This window comes from Protopterus annectens, chromosome 1.part1 (genome assembly GCF_019279795.1).
Source record: "Protopterus annectens isolate FY-2018-M chromosome 1.part1, PAN1.0, whole genome shotgun sequence".
NCBI lineage: Eukaryota > Metazoa > Chordata > Ceratodontiformes > Protopteridae > Protopterus > Protopterus annectens.
The window spans coordinates 364952523-364975351 of NC_056726.1; the positions used below are offsets into that span (position 1 = coordinate 364952523).

General features: G+C 42.3%; 1 protein-coding gene across 6 annotated transcripts in view; it reads right to left on the bottom strand.

Annotated features, from left to right (window-relative positions):
- The window catches only part of RBFOX2 (RNA binding fox-1 homolog 2), a 2020637-nt gene that overhangs the window by 1305412 nt on the left and 692396 nt on the right, over window positions 1-22829 (bottom strand). For 5 of the 6 annotated variants that reach the window (XM_044075312.1, XM_044075315.1, XM_044075291.1 and 2 more), the window contains one exon: window positions 20418-20465. The exons of the other annotated variant lie outside the window; for it this stretch is intronic. In XM_044075312.1, coding sequence (XP_043931247.1) covers window positions 20418-20465 — 48 coding nt within the window. The remainder of the gene's footprint in view (window positions 1-20417; window positions 20466-22829) is intronic. 6 annotated transcript variants of the gene reach the window in all.

Here is a 22829-nt window from a genome sequence, read left to right on the forward strand (position 1 = left end):
GTAGCCTTGCCCTTGGGTTCCTGTGAAATGGTCTCAAGATCCGCAATAGGATTTTTAAAGAACCCCAGGAGAATCAGGAACCCTGTAAAATCTATTAGGGTTTTCTGGGAGCAGGAGGAGAGTCAGGGGACAACCAGATTCAAAGGTGTCAATGTCCTGCACAAGAGGGATAGCTAGTGCGTGTTGGGGCAGGGAGTAAGAAACTTCTAAGTTTCTTTTAGAATCAAAGTAATCCTAGCTTTCCCAGTGAAATGCTCCCTAATAGTATGCAAAGCCTTCACTAAAAGAAAAATCCTCTGGGAAGAAGCAGAGGGAATAGAGTCCTCCCATCAGAATCCTCATAGGTAGACAAGGGTAAATACTGGTCATCAGGAGACACCCTCAGAATCCTGGTCAATAGTATCATAAGTAAATTAAGTCCTAAGCCTCTGGGGGGGCTTCTGATAAGCAATAAGGTCTTCGCCATTCTTATTTGTTTTTAGGTATAGAGGCCTGACCATGCAATAGAAGGGCCTTGCTCTAGGCATAGTTCAAGTTTTAGGCCTAGAAGAAGATGTATGCTATTTAATATGTAAATCAGTAGGCCTGAATACACCCTCAGAAGCCGGTGACTGCACAGTGGCTCCAGACCCGCTCAAGGTAGAGACATCCGCAGGTTCCACAGCGTTGAAGCATCTGCCAAGACACGATTCGAATGGGCCTTAGTAGAATTCTTCCGCAACCTGTAGTAGCGGAATCAGGGGCTGCAAAAGCGCCTTCACCGAGTACTGGTGAACTGGCGATCAGTTTAGAGAAGCATCGGCTGGCAGCTTTAATCAGACTGCCGGTCTCATGCTTTTTTGGAATGTCTTTAGTCGGATGGCTTACTTTGAAGACACATCTGGATAATTAACCGAGCACTAAAAATATTTAAAGCAATGCACAAACGAGAATAGTTTGTGGTTTAATAAGGAACAAAAGCGACAGCGAGGTACGCCGTGGTCAGGACCTAGGTGTTGAACAGTACAAATGAAAATCTTTGAGGCATTTATTTTCCACAAGAAATATATATATCTATATATCTGTATATGCATATATATGTGTGTGTGTGTGTATATATATATATATATATATATATATATATATACACACACACATATATATATATATATATATATACACACACATCTATATATGCATACATCTATATATATCTATATGCATACATCTACATATATCTATATGCATAGATCTACATACATCTATATATATCTACATGCATACATCTATATACTCATATCTATATACATCTATATGCATACATCTACATGTATCTATATGCATACATCTATCTATATACATCTATATCTATATGCATACATCTATATACATCTATCTATATCTATATGCATACATCTATATACATATCTATATATCTATATGCATACATCTATATACTTATCTATACATGTGTACGGATACATCTATATACATATATACGTATATCTATACGCTGACATCTACATACATATATACATATATCTATACGCATACATCTATATACATCTATACATATATCTATACATCCATCTATATACATTTATCTATACATCTATATACATATATCTATATATCTGTACATTTATATACATATATCTATATATCTATACACATGTACATGTATCTATATATCTATGTACATCTATGTATCTATATACATATGTACATTTATCTATATATCTATATACATACATATATCTACCTCAACCTACCTCTCTCTCTATACATGTCTATATCTATGTGTATAGATATATATATATATATATATATATATCTAGATATATAATACACATACATGGTTAGTCTGCAGAGGGGGTAAGAATGGGTACCGCCCCTGCTTGTTTATGTACCACATGACAGTGGTGTTGTCAGTCTACCATTAACTGTCCTGGAAGAATGTGGTCATTGAAGGCTGTCAGAGCAATCTGTACAGCTAACATTTATTTTTGATTGATATGCTGGTTCATTTGACTTGGGTTCCATTTGCCCTAAATGCACTTCATATGCATAGTCTGATGCGTTGGTTTTGGTGGCAGGGGGTAGAGTGAATGGTAGTCCCTTGTTTGGTGTCAGTCCTCTGCCCACCAAAGGATTTCTAACCACAGGTAAGGTATAGGAATCATTGCTTCTAAGTCGTGAGAATGTTGACACCATAGACTTTATAGATACCATTGTAGTTTCCTCATGTGCAGTCTTGCATGTGGAATTAGTAGAATGCATGAGGCCATGAACCCCAAGGTTTGCAGTATTTGCCTTGCAGATAGCAGGGTTTTTGTGGCCACTAATTTGAATTAAGTTATCAAATGAATGTTTCTCTGCCATGAGGAAAGTTATCTGGGAAGTTGTGTTGAAGCTTGCACCCAGGAATATAATTTTTTGACAGGGTACCACATGTGACTTCTTTTCAATTATGGTGTACCCCAGAAAAGTTAACACCATTTGTACAAATGCCAGATGATTCAAAAGTATGTCCCGGCTTTCTGCCTGAATTAGACAATCGTTCAAGTATGGGTATATTTGAATTTTTCTTTACCTGCAAAATGCAATGACTGGAGCTAGGCACTTTAATACCCTGGGTGCAGTAGATAATCCTAAGGGGAGTGCAGAGAACTGATAGTGCATGCAGCCTGCTTTGAGGCGTAGGTATTTTCTGCAAGACTCCCTGATTGGGATGTGCAGGTAGGCTTCCTTTAAATCCTGTGTTGCCAACCAGGCATCTTTGCCTATCATGGGAAGCAACTGTAGAGATAGCATCTTGACTTTTGGAATCACCAAAAAGGTGTTTAGGACAGACAGGTCCAGGATAGGACGCCATGAGTTGCCTTTTCTGGGTACCAGGAAAAGTCCCGAGTAGAAACCTTGTCCCTTTTCCTCTTCTGGTACAGTCTGAATATCCTTTAATCTTGAGAGAGTACTTGCTTTAGAGCCTCTGCCCACTGACTTGGGGGTAGATCTGACCAACCGTTTGGGGTTGGTAACGTGTGGAAATGAAGTCTGTATCCTTTGGAAACTAGGTTTAAAACCCATTCATCCTGGGTAATGAATTCCCAGTTTTTTTGCTTGCAGAGCAATCTTTCCCCCTAAAGGAGCAGTCAGTTGAGAAGTTCTTGGAAGTTTTAAAGTTAAGTCATTGAGACACCTTACCATAGGAGGGAGTCTTACTACTCCATGATTTGGAAGTGTGAGCCCCTCACTGCTTAGTCCTGTGCATACCCTGGGACTGAAACCTGGGTGTTCTGGCTCTGGGTTTGAACTGAGAAGGCTTGGAAGAGACAGGAAAGGACCAATTTTTTGAGGGCCAATGCAGACTAAATCTAGGAGGCTGTACTTGTAAGAAATCTTTAACAGTTTGCATAGATTTAGCTTTTTCCTCCATCTTTTTAAGTACTTCTACTACTTTGTCGCCAAACAGGCGGTCCTGACTTACAGGAGCATCCAACAATTTAGTTTTAACATGATCTGGCAAAGACTGCTCCTTAAGCCAAGCATGCCTTCTAAGTACAGACCCGGTGACAGCAGCCCTGGAAGATGTTCTAGTGAATCAAAACCACATTGCAAAGTACATTTTCCAACCTGTTCAGCAGACTGCATTAAATCCTTATTTTCAGCACAATCAGGAATCAACATAATTTTCTGTTTAACCAATCCAATAATATGCTGCTAATACTTTAACATATGAAACTGGCAATTTAAGGCCCTGATGGCCAAGGTTGCAGAGGTGTATACCTTCTTAGCCCATCTATCCATGGTGCTGGATTCTCTATCAGAGGGGGTAGGATTTTTGGCAATAGTAGCCTTAATGCCCTTGGGTTCCTGTGAAATGGTCTCAAGATCCGCAATAGGATTTTTAAAAAGGAACTTGTGAGAATCAGGAACCCTGTAAAATCTATTAGGTTTTCTGGGAGCAGGAGGTAGAGAGTCAGGGGACAAACTAGATTCCGAAAAGGTGTCAATGTCCTGCACAAGAGGGATAGCTAAAGGCATGTGTTGGGGCAGGAGTAAGAAATCTCTAAGCCTCTTTTTAGAATCAAAGTAATCCTAGCTTTCCCAGTGAAAATGCTCCCTAATAGTATGCAAAGTTTCACCAAAAGAAAAATCCTCTGGGGAAGAAGCAGAGGGAATAGAGTCCTCTGCATCAGAATCCTCATAGGTAGACAAGGGTAAATACTGGTCATCAGGAGACAAATTTCAGAATCCTGGTCAATAGTATCATAAGTAAATTAAGTCCTAAGCCTCTTGGGGGGGGGGCTTCCCCTGATAAGTAATAAGGTCTTCAGCCATTCTTATTTGTTTTTTAGGCATAGAGGCCTGACCATGCAGTCAGGGCGTCTGTTTCCTAGGCATAGTTCAAGTTTTAGGCCTAGAAGAAGATGGCGTTGGTTTAATATGCAAATCAGTAGGCCTGAATACACCCTCAGAAGCCGGTGACTGCACAGTGGCTCCAGACCCGTCCAAGGTAGAGACATCCGCAGGTTCCACAGTTGAAGCATCTCGCGGCATACCGGACTCCGAATGGGTCTTAGTAGAGACCTGCAAATCTGTAGTAGCGGGAATCAGGGGCTGCAAAAGCGCTTCACTGAGTACTGGTGAACTGGCGACTAGCTTAGGAGAAGCATCGTCGGCAGCTTTGGACCTAGACTGCCGGTCTCTGCGTTTTTTTTGGAATGTCTTTAGTCGGATGGCTTACTGAAGACATATCTGGATAATTGAATCGAGCACCAAAATATTTAAAAGCTAAAATGCACAAACGACGAATAGTTTGTGGTTTAAATAAGGAACAAAAGCGACAGCGAGGTACGTCGTGGTCAGGACCTAGGGCAAGGAATACAGTACAAATGAAAATCTTTGAGGCATTTGCTTTCCACAAGAAATACAATTATTTACTTTTACTGACATCGGTTTAGAGCAAGAAAAAATTTCCCCAACGGGGGTAACTTAGCTTTAGTTGAAGACTTTGGTTCTGAAACTCTAAAACGAAAATTTCAGGAATTGGCCGACCGGCACTTGCGAACAGCTTCTGCTTCAGGCACCGCACGGCAAGAAAGACTGATGTAATGGCGTCGGCTGCATGCTTTATACAAAGACTACCAGACGTCACGGAAGATGACACAGAACCCAAGACTTTGATAATCAGGCAGACTGAGGGCTACTGCAAACAGATAACCCAAATGTGATGACTGCAACAGTGAAACACGAATTACATCTAACTGAAAGACAGCAGTGTATGCATGTAAAATCAATGCAGTGACAGCTGCTTTAGGAAGAAAGAGGCCTGCGTGATCTGTAAAAAAAAAAAAAAAAAAAATTAATAATATAAAAAATATACAAGTACTGCATTATGGGATACCTAGAGGCAGACAATCAGAGCTACTTCAAAATGCCAGACCCCTTGTGGTCAGACTATGTATAAAAATATTTAAAAACCTGTAAACAGCCCCAAACTAGTGTTAAAATGTAGGAAACACCTAACCATGACGAAATAAACATCTTTATGTTATTTGAGTCTGTAGGTGCAGTTCATAGAGTCATAGGTTAGTACTAGGCTAAATGCCCTTGTGAGCCATTGTAAGCCTAGCCAATTATCCCTTGGAGACTCAAACCCTGCACCTTGTGTTTGTAAGGTAAACACCTTAACCATTAGGCCACTCTAACCACTTTGCTAAATAAACTTTGGAGCATGGTTTTCTGCAACCTGTTGGAGGCAAAGGAGATGAACATCTGATCTGTTTTTTTCTAAAATCCTTTGTCTTAGGGAGATCAAAACAAAGCGGTTTATGCACAACCATGAGATGAAGCATGTATTCACCTTGGCTAGAAAAATTAGAGAAGACAAGTAAGCTGATGACTCTATTGATATTTGTCTATGAAGCTACTTTGGGCAGAAAGGTAGTATGTAATGCAGCCATCTCTGTGGAAAACCAAGTAAGGGGATTTTAAGTAGAGTGCTTGGAGTTCAGAAACTCACCTAGCTGAAGTAATGGCCACTAGAAAGCCATTTGTTCAAGATGGAAACTTGAGAAAAGGCTTAGCGAAGGCTCAGAGTGGGTCCGAGTCAAACTCTGCTGTAACAGCGTAAAATCCCATGGTGCAGTAGGATCTTTAACTGGAGGTCTAAGCAAAAACGTACTTTTAAAGAATGCTTTGAACAGTCTGGAAGAAGCGGGGGGGGGGGGTGCATTATAAGCCAGTATGATAGTTTGAAATTTCTGCTCACTGAAATTTAACAGTGGAAAAACTAATCCCTTTTTGAAAAACTAAAGCAAGGTCATCTAGTATAGCAAGAACAGGTGCAGTGAAAGGGTCCAACTCTGATGGGCCCAAGAAGCAAATCTTTTCCATTTACTCATTTAACTTTTTCTAGTGGAGTCTTTTTGGAATGACAGCAGAATCTGGCAGACCAGGGAGGAAAGCCTGATCTGGCTAAACATTAATGGAATTGGATAGACCATCCTGTCAACTTAAGGCATGCAATGTCTGGATGTGTCACCCCCAAAGGGATGAAATATTAGATCTGAACTAGGATCCAAAATCCAAGGTGAATACAGAAGAGACCACAGGAAGAGAAACTACACTTGGAGGCCAAAAAGGAGCAATAAGGATAGCCTTGTTCTTCAACTGAAGTGTTTTCTGAAAAAATTTGGTGAGAGAGTTAAAGGGTGATAAACAAAGGAGACCAGAGGGCCAAACATGGACTAGAGCAACTCTGTGTAAGGGATTAAGGCAAAGAACCTGCTACACTTGTAGGAAGCATAAATAGATCGCCACAAGGTTGACCCCACTGACAAAAAATATTCTCCTCTACCAACTGGTTGACAGACCATTACAATGCATCAGAATGGAGTCGAGTTGATCTGCTAGCACGATGGATTTCTCTGGGATGTGCACTGCCATAAAGTGGTTGGAGGAGATCGCTCTTATTGCCTCTCGACAAAGGGGATAGGGATCAGCCCCCCCCCTCCCATCTGCTGATGTACCAGACTAATGACATGCAGTCGGTTTGTATAGGAATTGCCCCCAGAGGAAAGGAGTCCGGGAAAGGCCTCAGTGCAGGAGCACCACCCTCATCTCCAGGACATTAATATGCAGACTGGTCTCTTCTGGGGACCAGGTGTCTTGGGCCAGCTGTTCAAAGAAATACCCCATCCCAAATGTGAAGCATCCATAGTCAGTGTGGCTACAGAGGGTGGAAACACAAAGGAGCTTCCCTGACAAATTTCATTGGACTATCCACGAAATTACAGAATTCCTGTAACCCTGGGAAAGTTTATCGGCCAGGACAGAGGCTGTAGAAGAACTGACCATTGTACAGCTGCAGTCCCACTGAAGAACATGCATATGTAATCAAGCCAATGGGACCAAGGCTATAGCACCCACCACTGAACCTAAAATCTGAAGGACCAGTCATTCCTGGGGGAGAAAGGTGTGAAAATCTGTAACCTGTAATCAATGGATTGCACTTTGATGGAAGAAAGGCCAACTGAGTGGTGGTGTCCAGGCAAGCTCCTATAAACTCCAAGACTTGAACAGGTTGTAGACACGACTTGACATAATTAACTGAGATTCCTAAAAACAGACATAATTGAAATAAGTAGTTCCTGGCCTTCTCGAGATGTCTGGTTGTGGCTGTGAAGAGCCAGAAGTCTAGGTAAGGAAACACACTGAATGTGATCAGTTTCAGGTGAGCTGCTACCACTGCCATAAACTTGAACACCCTGGGGGTTGTGGTGAGACCAAAGGGCAGGGCTCTGAACTGGTAATTACTAGCTCCAGTCAAAAGTGCAGGTATCGCTCCATTTTGATGTGATGGTATGCGTCCTGGAAATCGATAGAGCACATCCAACTGCCTTGCAGAAAACGTACAATGGACTGAAACATGACCATCCAGAACTTGGGAGCTCTTTTCAAACTGACACTTTGTTGAGGTCAAGAACTGTTCTCATGTCCCATTTTCTTTGGCACAAAAAGAACCTCAAGTTTCAAATCTTCTCTGGTCTGGTGGGACCTCCTGGATGACACTTCTAGTGGCTTTTGAATTTCTAAAGCTGCTAAGTCCCACTGATTGGATGGAAGATTGGTAGTCTTTTTTGACTGGATAATGAGATTTGCATAATGGAAATTAAACAACCTCTTGATATAATTTTGCATACCCAAGTGTTTTTTTGTGAGTGACGCCCAGGCTTCTGTGTGCAGAGCTAAGTGCCCTCCCAGCTGTCTCCAGTGCACTGGCACGGTTTATCCAACAAAAAATCCTGAAACCCTTAGCTTTGTGAGCTACCGCTGTAGCGAGGATGGCATCTTCCATTAAACCACACGCAACTTCTGGGAGAGGTTTCCCCTTCTGAGTCCTAGAAAAGACCATACGACTTTCGGAACCACATCTTTTTACCGCCACAATGACTCATAGAAAATTCTCTGCAGGGTAGAAAAACATTCCTATGGCAGACAAGGTCTTCCTGTCTTGCTCACTACGGGAGTGTTTTTCTTTCACTGTTCAGCCAAACAAGAAAGATCCATCAAAGCCAGGGAACCCTGTTGGCTAGGCTTATGTAGGCCCTTGGGCCGATAGCCTAGTACCTACCTATGATCCTATGAACCTATGAAGCACTGATGAAAGAAGACTTAAAGTGCTCCGCAAAACCACATCCAGGCATGTCTCCTGACAGTTGTGCCTAAAACCCATCGCCTGTGTGGAACCTTCAGCTGTATGAGATATTAACCTCATGGATGTTTTGTAAACAGACTGAAGGGCGGCCAGCTGTGAAGACAGCGGTCTGTGCTCCTCCACCAACATGGACCCAGGAAAACATTTGGAAAAATCTTTAAATCAAGTTTCTCTGTAATCTGGTGAATTGTGCCAAATTAAGCAACTGGACAGCAAAGGTCACTGAGGGATAAATGTGCTTTCTCAACCTGGCCATCTCCCTGGACACTGTTAGAGTAGACGGAAAAGCTCTGTTCTGCTAGCTCTTTCCTAGTGGCCACTGCTGCCACAACCATGGCATCCACAGAAACTCCTTACTTCAATGAGGCCTGTCATTGGGCAGAGCAAGATATTTCAGGGTGACATGGGATAGGCTCTATGGTATCTGGTTCAACAAGAGGTCTATGAGGTCATCTACTGGAGGGGGGGTTAACCTTAAGACAGATGGGCGGTCCTGAAGAACTCTAGGAACAGTAACTCTTCCTGGGAAGAGCACCCACTTCTAAGGATCTGCAGAATGTCTCCCAAGGAAACTGCTTGTGGTGGAGACCTTGGGGACCCCTCCCCCCTTTATTGAAGTCAGCATCTTAGGTTAAAAGATTCCTGAGGGGAATCTGTGTGTACCTCCTTTTGCATGACCTCTTCTGGGGGATCTCAGTGGGATGATCTGGAAAGGCATCAGAAGAGGGGAAGGTCCTGCAGAGGAACTGCCTGAAGCTTGAATGGGCTGTCCCTGAAGGATAAACTGATGAGACTCGGAACTTAGATCTGAAGATGGTAGAGGGTGACTACCTGATGAAATAGAGAGTAGACTGATCTATCAGATGAGAGAAAGTCCTCTCAACCACCTCTGAGAGAAGCAGGAGAAGCTATTCCTGGGCTTCACTGGAGCCAAAGCTCCAGGCACTGCTGAGCCTTGACTCAGCTTGGGCTCCTGCCGCAAAGGAGGAGTTGGACCAGAGCTATCCAGCACCGAAGTGATGGCTCTGAAAGCCTCCAAGTTGAACCCATTCCCCTAGATCCTGCGCCAAAGTTTTGGCTCAGACTCATCCTGAGCTGGGGGAATCACCAACTGAATCATGGACATGGTCAGACAATGACCTAGCTGTTTTCTGCTCCAACACATCCAGTCTTTGAAGCTCTCATATTTGAGGGCTCTGAAATCGCTGCACAGATCGGAGGAGAATAAAGTGGATGAGACAGGTCAGAGGTTCATGCACCTGATAGGAGATGGCAGTACACCCCCATCTGAATCTGAGGAACTTCCTCATTACCCTATCCACAGCTGCTTTAGATAGACTCCAGGAGGATCTGAGAGAGGACGATGTGGAAGGGGAGCATAACATTCTCTTCGCAGTCTGTTATGAGAAGGGTGATCTAAACAGTGGGGAAATAGGCTCTGGTGAAAAGTGAGGGCTCCAAGTCCTAGGAGATTTCGGTGTCCCCGATGTCTGATCCAATCTTTTCAATGATTTAACTGGTGGCTCCAAGGATGGACCAGGTTTCAGAGAAAGGACAGGACAACATTTTCCATGCTCCCAGGATTCAAAAAGAGGATTTTTGTTTCTTTGTGGAGGTTTGAGCCCCTGAAACAGCAGCAGCAGTGGAAGAAGCAGATTGAGGAAGCAAACCCTTTTAAAACTAGTTTATTGTGGTGATATCTCAAGGCCTAAGAACTGAAACCCACCCAAATCTAACAGGAGGTTTTAAGGTGGGCCACCCCTAACAAACATGCATTCCCTGTGGGAATTGGATATCTTATGCCCACAGGAAGTGCACTTTTTGAAACTGGTTGGCTTATTAGCCATTTTAACTTTTTTTTTTTTTTTTTTTTTTTTTTTTTAACAGAAATTGTATACCAGAAATTCCCTATTAACAGGTAGGAAACTTTAAAGAAAAAGGGAATTCCAACAATGGTAAAAACTAGTAGGAAAACTTCAAAGCTGTATGCAGATAAAACTGATAATTAAAATGGAGCGGTGAAATGTAGAAGAAATAAGAATTTTCTACTTCTACTCACAAATTAAGATCGACAAACAACCTTAAAGCTTGAGACAGTGCAATCCATGTCTGAAGCACAGAAGCGACAGACAAGATCTGACTTATTACAGGGTTCTGAAGCATTATGGCTAAAGGAAGGAACTCAACAGTCTGATCCAAGAGTTTGAGTGAATGCAGCTAAGCCGGAACAGAGGACAGACTTGAGACCCATCCGTTGAGGAATGGAAAAAAAAGGGACATTAGACCCTACTCTAGTTCTAGAGAAATCATTCTAATGTTTTGTAAGAGGATGATGTAGCAGGTTCAAGAACAGAATCCACAGCCTTGAAACATGCACCAGAAAAAGCAGCAGCTCTAGTAGAATGCACTTCAACTGCAGCTAGAAGTTGCTTACCATGGAAAAAAAAATGAGACAGCCTTGGATATCCAATTAGATACAGTAAAGAAATAGGAGCACCAACGGTTTTGTCCTGGAAAGGTACAAAATGCTGATCGGATTTATTAAAAAAAGACAGGCTCTTGTCGAAGTAAAACTTGAGCTGCCAATGCACATCGAGGGAATGTAGGATCCTTGTCCCCCTTATTCAGAGGGAAAGCCTGGCAAGCTAATTCTATGACTCAAGGAGAGCTCTAATAACCTTGAACGTAAACAGATTACTTCAGAGAGTAACCCAGTCTAGATGGAAAATGAGAAGGGGCAGGATAGCCATCAAGATTTGCAATTCTGATACCAGTTTAGCAGAAATGAATCCCACCAGCAACACTTTTTCCAAGTACGAGACTTTAGAAGCAGACATTACAAAGGAGATAAGGAAAGCTTTTCCAGGATACAGTTAATTCCCAAGACGGAATGCCCTTCAAAAAATGTATGACCTCAAATTGAGAAGAAAGCTGTGGATCCAGAAGTACGGAAGCAGAAAAGGCTAACAGATGCACTCTAATACAAGAGAATGCCAGGCCAGCATTGAGGATCACCCCACAACTAAAGCAAATTATTAAGAATACTGTTGTTAATATAAGGTCCTTAATTCTTTCTTGGACACCAAAAGGAGAATCTTTACCATTTGGAAACACAAGATTTCCTTGTATTTGACTTTCTATCCTGCAGTAAAACCTTATGTACATTCTCAGAACTGCATCTAAACAGGAATGAAAATTTAAAGACTCAAGTTCGAAGTCTGTATATCAACTTTTTTCTTTTAACTGCTGTCATACACGAGAGTAGGTGAAGTTCAACTGTATTCAAGTGAACTTCTGGGGAAAGGTTAGCAATAATCAGTTTAAGCATGAATCGCCACACTGAAAATCAAAGCCTTTTAAATACTGTGGCTCAGGGGAAAGAATGGAAAATGACTGCTTCATAAAACATTAAGGGCACATACAGTTAATACTGTAAACAGTTAAATGTGTGATGTGTATTAAGATTGAGAAATGTCTGGCTGAAAAGAAATAATTCATACCAGAATGTTTGGCGTTTACATATTAAAACTGTGTAGACGTTCAACGACGACGATATTTTAAAAAGACCATTACTGTGGGCCACATGACATTTTGGTTTTATATCACTTCACGTTTAGACAACTTCAACCTGCAAATCACCTTTCCATCTGCAAACCATGAATATTCTAATGGGCATCAGAACATAATAGGATAGGTGATGCAAGATTTAAGACAAATAGTACGGGATCCAAGATCCTACATAGTCTATTACTGCTTAAAACACGTTTCAAGCACTACAACATTTTTGCCAGGGCTTTTCGCCAGAAGCCATTCCTGAAAATGGGAATCAGCCCAACTGAACATCAGTTGCAACAAAATTTCATTAAGAGTACCAACAGGTTTCAACAGCAGAGGACAAAATTACAACAAATATTCTGAGGAATAAGAGCAGAGACGACATCCTATGAGTTTGTGTCCAAAAACTAATATTCTCAACTCCCTTAGATAAAACTGTTTTGTTAAAAGCTAGACTGACACTTTCAATCTACCATGGCTTTCCCACAAAAGAAAAAACCACTGAACACGAATATCTGCAGAGGGGTGTAGAAATTAAGTACAGTTGTGTACACTTACCATAATGTAGATGTTAGAGTGTATTCGCTGTTGCAGTCATCACACTTGGAATATCTGCCTGCAGGTAGCCCTCAGTCGGCACCAATACCAAAGTCTTGAGATCTATGCAGATGCTGTCACTTCTTCCATGACGTCAGGCCATCAGGGGTATAAAACATGCAGCAGACGCCATTACATCAGTTTTTCTTGCCCCAGATGTCAGGAGCCCCCAAAATAGAAAGCAATTACATGGCGTGGAACACCTCCAGCAAAAAGTAAATACCACCGCCTTAAGATCTCGCCAAAAAGAGTAAAGTTAGAAAGCACAGAGAAGTCAGGGGGCTGGAAGGAGGATAACCAGGACTGCAATAGTGAATACACTAACATCTACATTTATTGTAAGTGTACACACCTGTACTATGTTCATGTTTCACTGTTGCAGTCATCACACTTGGGTTGATTCCCAAAGCTGAAGAAGAGTGGAGGCAGTCAAGAAATATTAGGGCTGGCTAGTATGCCTTGCATGACAGCTGTGGCAAATCCAGCACTGGATTCAGAAAAGACAAGTAAGTGGTGATGCTTGGTGAAGGTGTGTATAGAACTCCAGGTTGCAGCTTCCAGGATGTTCCTGGTAGGGACTCCCCTGAGAAATGCTGTAGAGGTTGAGGTAGCCCTAGTGGAATGAGTTTTGATCCCCTGTGGGATAGGTTTTCCATTGTGTTTGTAGTAAAAATGGATGCAGTGTGCTAGCCATTTGGAAATGGTTTGCTTTGAAATGGCCTTGTCCTCTGCCCCCTGTAGCAAAGCTGACTAGCAGTTGGTTAGTTTTTCTGAAAGGCTTAGTCCTGTCAAGGTAAAACCTGAGCTGTCTGTGCACAGCCAAGGAGTGCAGGATTCCTTTCCCCTTTATTCTGAGGATTAGGGAAAAAGGTTGGTAAATGGATGAATTGGTTTAAAACCACACTGGATACCTCCTTGGGCATAAATAATGGGTTAGTCCTGAGGAAATCCCTGTCCTCATGGAAAATAATAAAGGGCTCCACAGCCATAACAGCCTGTAACTCTAACTTTTCTTGCTGAAGGGATAGCTAGAAGTAAGGCTGTTTTCCAAAAGAGGAAATTTAACTCTGCTGTATTTATTTTATTTCATATTTGTTAACAGAGAAAGTCAGACTTGGAACGAGCCAATTTTCAGCAGAGGCCAGAGGCGAAAATGCTCCAGATAGCAGCAGGCTCAAAAGGGGGAAGTGTGAGCTTCTCTAGTACAAAGTTAAGGTCCTAGGCAGGAGTGAGAGCTCTCCTTGGGTGTCTTAAATTGTTAGCTCCTCATGAACTGTTTGATCAGAGGGTGAGAGAAGAGGGGTGGCTCAGTACTGTAATGAGCTGAGATGGCAGAGGCATGAATCTTAACTGATGAGAAGGATCGGCCTTTGTGGAGTAGCTCTGCTAGGTAATCTAGGATGTGAGGTAAGGTGGGCACGGCTATGTCCTTTCCATGAGACTGGCTCCAGGAACAGTATCTTTTCCACTTTTCTGAATAGGATTTCCTAGTACTAGGCCTCCTGGCCTCAAGGATGACATCCAGCACCTGTTTGCTGAGGGTTGCTGGTGGTGTATTCAGGGAATAAGTCAGGCTGCAAGGTTCAGGGTTTGCAGCTGAGGATGCAAAATCTTTCCCTCCTGCTGGGACAGTAGAGAGAGGGGTCTGATGTAGGTGCCAGGGTAGCACTGCTGTCAGACTGCGTAGGAGTGGGTACCAGTGCTGGTGTGGCCAGTCTGGAGCAATAAGGATTGTTCTTGGCCTGCCCGGTTTGATTTTGAGTAATACTTCTGAGAGGAGGGGCAGAGGGGGAAAGGCATAGATTGAGATGTTTGCCCATGTAAAGGATAGGGCATCCACTTTCCGTGCTTGGCTGTGGGGATTTCTGGTGCAACATTTTCTCAACTGATGGTTTTGGGTGGAATCAAAGAGGTCTACCTCTGGTGTCCCCCACCTGTGTATTAGAAGTTTCAATGAGTTGGGTTCCAGTTTCCACTCGTGTGGGTCCAGTACATTTCTGCTCAAATCATCTGCCAGTGAATTTTGTTCGCCTGGCAGGAATTGAGCTTGCAGGTGCACTTGACTGCCCAAGGCTGTGTTCCACAAGGCCATGGCTAACTTGCAGAGTGAGTAGGAATGAGTTCCCCCCTACTTATGTACCAAACAACCGTGGTGTTGTCTGTCTTTATCAAGAGTTAACCTGGAAGGACAAGGTATTTGAAGGCCGTCAGTGCATTCTGTACAGCTAACATTTCTTTTAGATTGATATGCAAGTGAATTTATCCTGGGCTCCATTTGCCTTGAATGCATTTGCCTGCCATGCGAGTCCCCCATGCATTGTCTGATGAGTCTGTTGTCAGGGTTTGGACAGCAAGGGTTTGAGTGAAAGTGAGTCCCTTGTTGTGGTTGAAAGCCTCTGCCCATCAAAGGAACTCCATCCTTAGACAAGGAATGATAGGAATCAGTGTTTCCAGGTCCTGAGAGTGTTGACACCAGAGACTTTGTAAGTACCATTGAAGTTTCCTCATATGCAGTCTTGCATATGGAATTAGTAGAATGCATGACACCACGAACCCTAGGGCTTGCAGTATTTTTCTTGCAGATAGCTGGGTTTTGGTGGCCAGTAGTTTGAAGTAACTTGTCAAATAAACCTGCTTTTCTGGAGTGAGGAATGCCATCTGGGAAGTTGTGTTCAAGCTTGCACCCAGGAATACAATCTTTTGGCTGGGTACCAGATGTGATTTTCATTGATGGTATATCCCAGAGAAGTTAGGAGTCTCTTTACAAAACATCAGGTGCTGAAGTAGCAATTCCTGACTGTCCACCTGAATCAGGCAATCATCCAGTTATGGGCAAATTTTAATATTTCTCTGCCTGCAGTATGCAATGGCTGGAGCCAGGCCCTTTGTGAATACCCTGGATGCAGTAGATAGGCCAAAGGGAAGTGCAGAGAACTAATCATGCACAGATCCTGCCCTGAAATGTAGATATTTCCTTCAAGATTCCCTTATGGGGATGTGCAGATAAGCTTCTAAGTTTAGGGTAACCAGCCAGGAGTCCTTGGCTAGCATAGGAAGCAGCTGCTGGAGTGTAAGCATTCTGAATTTTGGTACCACCAGGAAGGTGCTGAGAATAGACAGATCCAGGATAGGGTGCAAAGAGTTCTCTTCTGGGCACCAGGAATAGTCTGGAGTACAAACCCTGTCCCTTTGCTCTACTGGAACAGGTTGAATAGCTCTGATATTGAGAACAGAAAGTACTTGCTTTTGAGCCTCTGCCCACTGGTTTGGAGGAAGGTCTGGCAACCCGCTTGGGGATGGCAGTGAGTGGAAGTACAATCTGTATTCCTGGAATACAATGTTTAGGACCCATTAGTCCTGGGTAATGTACTTCCAGTTTTTTTGCATGCAGGGCAAATTTTCCTCCTAAGGTGCATACTTGGGCATGGCTGGGAAGGATGATAGCTATGTCACTGTGAACTTTTTCCATAAGGGGGTGGCTTACCACTATTTTGAGGTGGGAGCACTCCATTGTTTAGATCTCTGCATACCCTGAGACTGTAGTCGTCATGGTCTGTTGCCCCCGAGTTTGGACTGAAGGTCTGGTAGGGACTGGAAAGGACAAGTTTTTAGAAGGCCAATGCCTACTGAATCTAGATGGCTGTACCTGTAAGAAATCTTTAACAGTTAGCATAGATTTAGCTTTTTCCTCCATCTTAAGAACTTTCTTCTGCTTTTGTGCCAAACATTTTTGGTTTAATGGAGCATCTAGTAATTTTGCTTTGACATGGTCTGGCAAGATTTGTTTCAGCCAAGCATGCCTTCTCAGTACAGACCCAGTGACAGCAGCCCTGCAAGACGCTTCTAATGCATCAAAGCCACAGTGCAAAGTATATTTACTAACTTGGTTTGCAGTATGCATTAACTCTTGCAAATCTATTTTCTGTACAATCAGGAATCAACATTTTTTGTTTAATTAGTTCCATAATATGCTATTGGTACTTCAACATGTGAAACTGGCAATTTAAAGCCCTGATGGCAACAGTTGTAGAGGTGTATACTTTCTTACCCTATCTGTCTAAAGCCCTAGAATCCCTGTCCAAAGGGGTAGGGTTTTTGGCTGTAGTAGCCTTAATACCTTTAGGTCCCTGGGAAATGGTCGCTGGATCCACAGTGGGATATTTAAAGAGAAATTTGTGAGAGTCAGGTACTCTGTAGTACCCGTCAGGCTTTCTAGGAGCTGGTGGTAAAGTATCAGGAGTAAGACTGGATTCCATGAAGACATCTACAATATCCATGACAGGGGATATAGTTAGAGGCCTGTGCTAAGGCAAATCTAAAAATTGTCTCTTTTTGAACTGTGGAAAGTCCTGGCATTCCCAGCGGAAATGCTCTAAAGGTATGCAAGGTTTCACCAAAAGAAAAGACTTCAAGGGGAGGCAGAGGGAATGGAATCCTCTGCATCTGAATCCTCATAGGTAGATAAGGGTATGTGTCCTGGTAATCAGAGGGATCAGTCTCATCGGACTCATGGTCCATAGAATCAGAAGGAAAATCAATTTTGTCTTTTAGAGGGGGAAGGCTGGCTTCCCCTAATTGAAGTAATAAGGTCTTCAGTCATTCCAAGCATTTGTTTCTGTGGCATGGGAGCTTGAGAATGCGCTTTGGTCATCTTGTTTCCTAGGTGCAGTGCGAACTTCGGGCCTGAGAAACTCAGTAGTTTTAGTCAGAAACAAAGTAGTCTGTTTAATACGAACATCGGAAGGTCTGCAAACACCCTCAGAATCTGGTACCTGCACAGCGGCTCCGGACCCATCCAAAGTAGAGATATCCGCAGGTTCCATAGTCAAAGAGGCATCTCGTGGCATACCTGACTGAATGGATCTCAGTAGAGGCCTGCGAATCTGTAGAAGCGGGCATCAGAGGCTGCGAAAGCACCTCACTGTGTACCGGCAGACTGGTGACTAGCTTAACAGAAGGGTTGTCCGCAGTTTTGGACCCATGCGGTCTGTCTTTATCCTTACATTTTTTTCAGGAGATCGGTAGTCGGATGGCTTATCGAAGCCATTTCAGAATACGGAGAATGAGTGAAAGAATTTAGCGACAGCCTGATGAATAGTTTGGGCGTTAAACAAGGCACAAAACTGACAGTGAGGAACGTTGTGGTTTGGGCCTAAACAAGTGACACAGTAAGAATGAAAATCTGAGGTATTTGCTTTCCACAGGCAAGACAATTGTTAACTTTTTCTGACATTGGTTACAGCACAAAAAAAAAAAAAACAAAAAAAAGATCCCCAACGGGGTACTTGGCTTTAGAAGACTTCAGTTTTGAAACTCGAAAAACGAAAATTTCAGGTAGCGGCCAAACGGCACTTACAAACTGCGTCTGCTTTGGGCTCCCGCACGGCAAGAAAAACTGATATAATGGCGTCGGCTGTATGTTTTATACCCCTGATGACTTGACGTCATGGAATAAGCGACAGCATTCGACACAGAAATCCCAAGACTCTGGTGTTCGGGCCGACTGAGGGCTACCTGCAGGCAGATGACCCTAGTGTGATGACTACAACAGTGAAACACGAAGATCAGTGACTTTCTCAAGGAAACCGATTCATCTTTTCTCAAAATTAGGAGAATGATGTACTTGGTGTGAAGCAAACTGCTACACTGCTCAAAGTCGGGGACTAAAATGACAACAAAGTCAAACTCCTCAGATAAAACACAGAGTTGGGAAATGAAACACATGGAAATGTGCCAGCCTGTTCTCTTTCAAAGAGATCTAATTTCGAATAGCCAGATTGCAACACCACAAGGTGCTGCACGTCTGACTACTTAAAAACATACCACCAAAAGCTGGTGGTTCCCCTCCAGCAAATACGTTTATAGGGTCCACAATCCATCTTACAAACCTGCTGGCCTTTAAGAAGCTTGAACGCCATAACCCTGTATTACTATTTTGTACTTTAAACGCATATGATTTCGGAAGGAAGTTAAAGAAATCAGTTGACGGGAAAGGGAAACATTCCACAGGCATTGTGCAATTTATATTTCACCTTTATATGTTTAACAGGTTCCCTGAAGTGGTGCAGTTTTTCAACATTTTTTCCTACAGCAATGATTTTACATGTGCAGAATTACTTCATCATAATCAAAGCAACCAATTTTTTATTGTAAAACAAAGTAATGCTTTGCTTCTACAAAAAACATGTTCCGCCAATGCAACTTTCTAATAGTACTCTTTAGGTTAAAAAAAGTTACCAATACCTGGATCTCCAACAGATACTGGACTAATCAGTGCTCCAACACACACTAGAAAAACTACTCTGACAGATGCACAAATAAAACAGGCTGCTATAAGTGAAATCGACTGCCAATTTACACCATGGATATGTTCTAAGATGGTCATCAATGAAATTGACTGATCAGTGTGTACTCAGACAATAAGAGGAAATACACAAAGCAGTGACTGTAACAGGGGAAAGGAAGCTAAAATGCTAGCCTAATTGTGGTATGGCTTCACACAGCATGCAGAAAATACAGACATCCTAAAACTCGCAGGAAACTACAGAAATGCTATACATGTAGGCCAGATGGGAGAAACAAGTTCATGGGTAAATGCTTGTTCCATTGCAAAGTTTCTGTCCCTGATCAGCAATTGGAAAAGCAGAGTCTGATTGCAGACGAACGTGCTAGAAGAGTAGAAAGTGGCTTTACTCTAGCTCACCTAGCACAGAAGGAAACTGCACGTCCCAATGAGAGAAGACTATGGAAGGAGAAAGGCAACTGCAGCTCTCAAACTGAAGATAATGGGGAGCATGAGCTTTGTCAAAGACAACATGTACTCTAGGTGTAGAAACAGAGCATGCAGAAACATGCATGCCTAAAGGTCCAGAGTAGCAAGCACTGCACTTCTGATCCAAAAATATTAGAAGATTTTTAAAAATACTGCTGAATGACAGCAACAAACTCCAGCATTTGCCTCCTCCTCAGAGTGTTTTTTTATCAGTAGAATACATGGGCAAACAGAGAATGGAGACATAAGCAGGAAAGGGTGTGTGTGTGTGTGTGTGTGTGTGTGTGTGTGTGTGTGTGTGGGGGTGCCATGCAAAATAGAAATTATTTGAGTACATAAACTAATGTCTTTTGGCTTTTCCCCGGTTGGGGGTCGATACAGTGGAACTCCGGTCTGCGAATGATTGGCAGTGGATTTTATACGGTGCTGAGGTGCCAGCCCGATGCCCAACCTTCAAAGAAGGAACACCCATTCACGCATGCACCTACCTGCATTTCTTTAACCGTCACTCTACCGCAGGGAGGACATGAAGAAGGAGCTCCAGCCGAGAATCTAACTGGAACAAATCTACATTTACATAAATGACATGACTTTTGGAGTACTTCCAACTGCAACCCATGATCCTTTTATACTCAAAACTGCAGGGCAGTGGAAAGACCATCCGAACACATACTGAAGTGTGCACCCATTACCCTGCTTATTTAACACTCAACTTTTAATCTAAATAGTGAACATCTGACAGCACACGATTCAATTTCATGATTCGCGCAAACCAAAAACTGATGCCCTTACCATGACAGTGCTTTGATCCGGGCAGCCTTTAAAAATCAACTGTGCGTCCTGAAAAAAAAAATTAATATCACTCAATTACTTGAACCCAACATGCCTACCACCAACACAATAAGCACAAACTGTCAAAGGGCAGTCTGCAACAGAATCTTCAAGTTAGCTGCATAGCTTTAACTCCAGGTATACCTGTTACACAACTGTTCATCATACGTTCTACTTACTGCATTAGGAATGCTGCAATGCTCATTAATTTGATCGAAGTCTATGTGCCACTGAAAAATATTCAGATAATACATGCTGCTGTTTTGTTTCCTCACTACTGTTGCATCGTTTGCATTCTTGACCTGCAGTTTGTGGATGAAAATACCTTTTTTGGTATCTGCCCACTCACTACGAAGCACTTCACTAAATAATAAATTAGGACTTAAACTGCTTCTATCACAATGTTGTGCTAAGGCCAACACACGTTTACCTCACCCAACATTATATTCTGGGAAAGTAGTACGGCTTCAAGAGCACACTAGGTATAGTCAAACTACTGTTAGCTATAGATACCAGCTTGGAAAGCCATACTGTTACCTGGCTGGAAATTTTGGGCATTAAGCCTCACCACCACCCCAAATACCCAATTTCAGTCTTTTTTGATCATTATCATAACTTTTCCACTACAACAAACAGTAACCATCAAAATCTATGGGAAAACTATCTAGGGGCAAAGCATGTGTAGACTTTGAATGGATAACAGATACTTGCATCTCTCCTGCTGCCTATGAGCATAGTATTAGTACTTGCATAGGCTAAACCTTGGCAAAACAGTTACAGGATGTAAAGCAGGTCAAGGAACACATCACTCCCACTCAGCAAAGGCACTAACATCTCAACAGTCTCCATCAACTGAAAGCAAAGTTTTAACTCATTACAGCAGAGTGACGTCTCCAAGCGTTTCTGCAGTTACCTCCTACTGTGCCTCTAAGCATCAAATATTGCCTGTTCATATTTGCATTAATTCCAAAACCTTGCTACATACATGGTATCAGAATATTTTATCTTGAATCATACATGATGCCAAACTGTATTAATATGACTTCTGTCAATTAGTATTTGTTAGAAAGTACAGTTGTGTACACTTACCATAAATGTAGATGTTAGAGTGTATCCACTGTTACATTTGGGGTAATCTGCTGGCAGGTTGCCCTCAGTCGGCCTGAATTCCAAAGTCGGTCCTGCGTCGGATGCGGTCTTCTCTTCCATGTCAGGTCATCAGGGGTATAAAACATGCAGCAGACACAATTTTTAGTTTTTCTTGCCCCCAAAAAGGTAGCTATATATATCTATCTATATATATATATATATATATATATATATATATATATATATATATATATATCTATATATCTATCTATCTATCTATACATATATATCTATCTATCTATACATATATATCTATCTATCTATACATATATATCTATATATATATATATATATATATATATATATATATATATATATATATATATATATATATATATCTCTATATACATGTATATACATGCATCAATATAAACTTTACCTTCATCTACAAACAAATACACCACATTAGGCTGTAGAAGGTAGTGAAGGAAAGATGAACTTCAGAATGACATGGGGATGGCGGGAGGGTAACCTGGACTGCAACAGTGAATACACTCTAACATCTACATTTATAGTAAGTGTACACAACTGTACTATATTCTTCGTGTTTCACTGCTGCAGTCAATACATTTGGGTAGAATCCCAAAGCTATGGCTGGAGCTAAACAGCATTAGGTGCGGCTATAAGGCCCTGCAGCACTGCAGCGGCAAAGCCTGACCTGGACTGAGAGTAGAGAGGCAAATGGTAAAGCTTTGTAAAGGTGTGAACACAACTCCAAGTAGCAGTCTCTAGAATGTCTTTGGTTGGTACTCCTCTGAAAAAGGCTGAAGTAGCTGCATCTCTGGTGGAATGAGACCCAATGCCCTTGGGCACAGGTTTACCATGGTGTAAGTAGCAGAAACGGATGCAGTGGCTTATCCACTTTGAAATAGTCTGCTTTGAAATAGCCTTTTCTTCTGATCCTGCAGCATATGACACTATTAATTGCTCAGTTTTTCTTAGAGCTTTAATCCTGCTCAAGTAGAATCTTAGCTGTCTGTGAACGTCCAAAGAATGCAGAATTCTCTCCCCTTTGTTCTGCGGATTTGGATAAAAAGTTGGCAGATTGTTTGGTTAAGAGCCACACTGGAAACCACCTTAGGCATAAAAGTAGGATTTGTCCTCAGACACCCTGTCCGGGTAAAATATGATAAAAGGCTCTACAGCCATGAGGGCCTGTAGCTCTGAAACTCTTCTTGAAGTAACTGCTAGTAGCAGAACTGTCTTCCATGATAAGAACTTTAT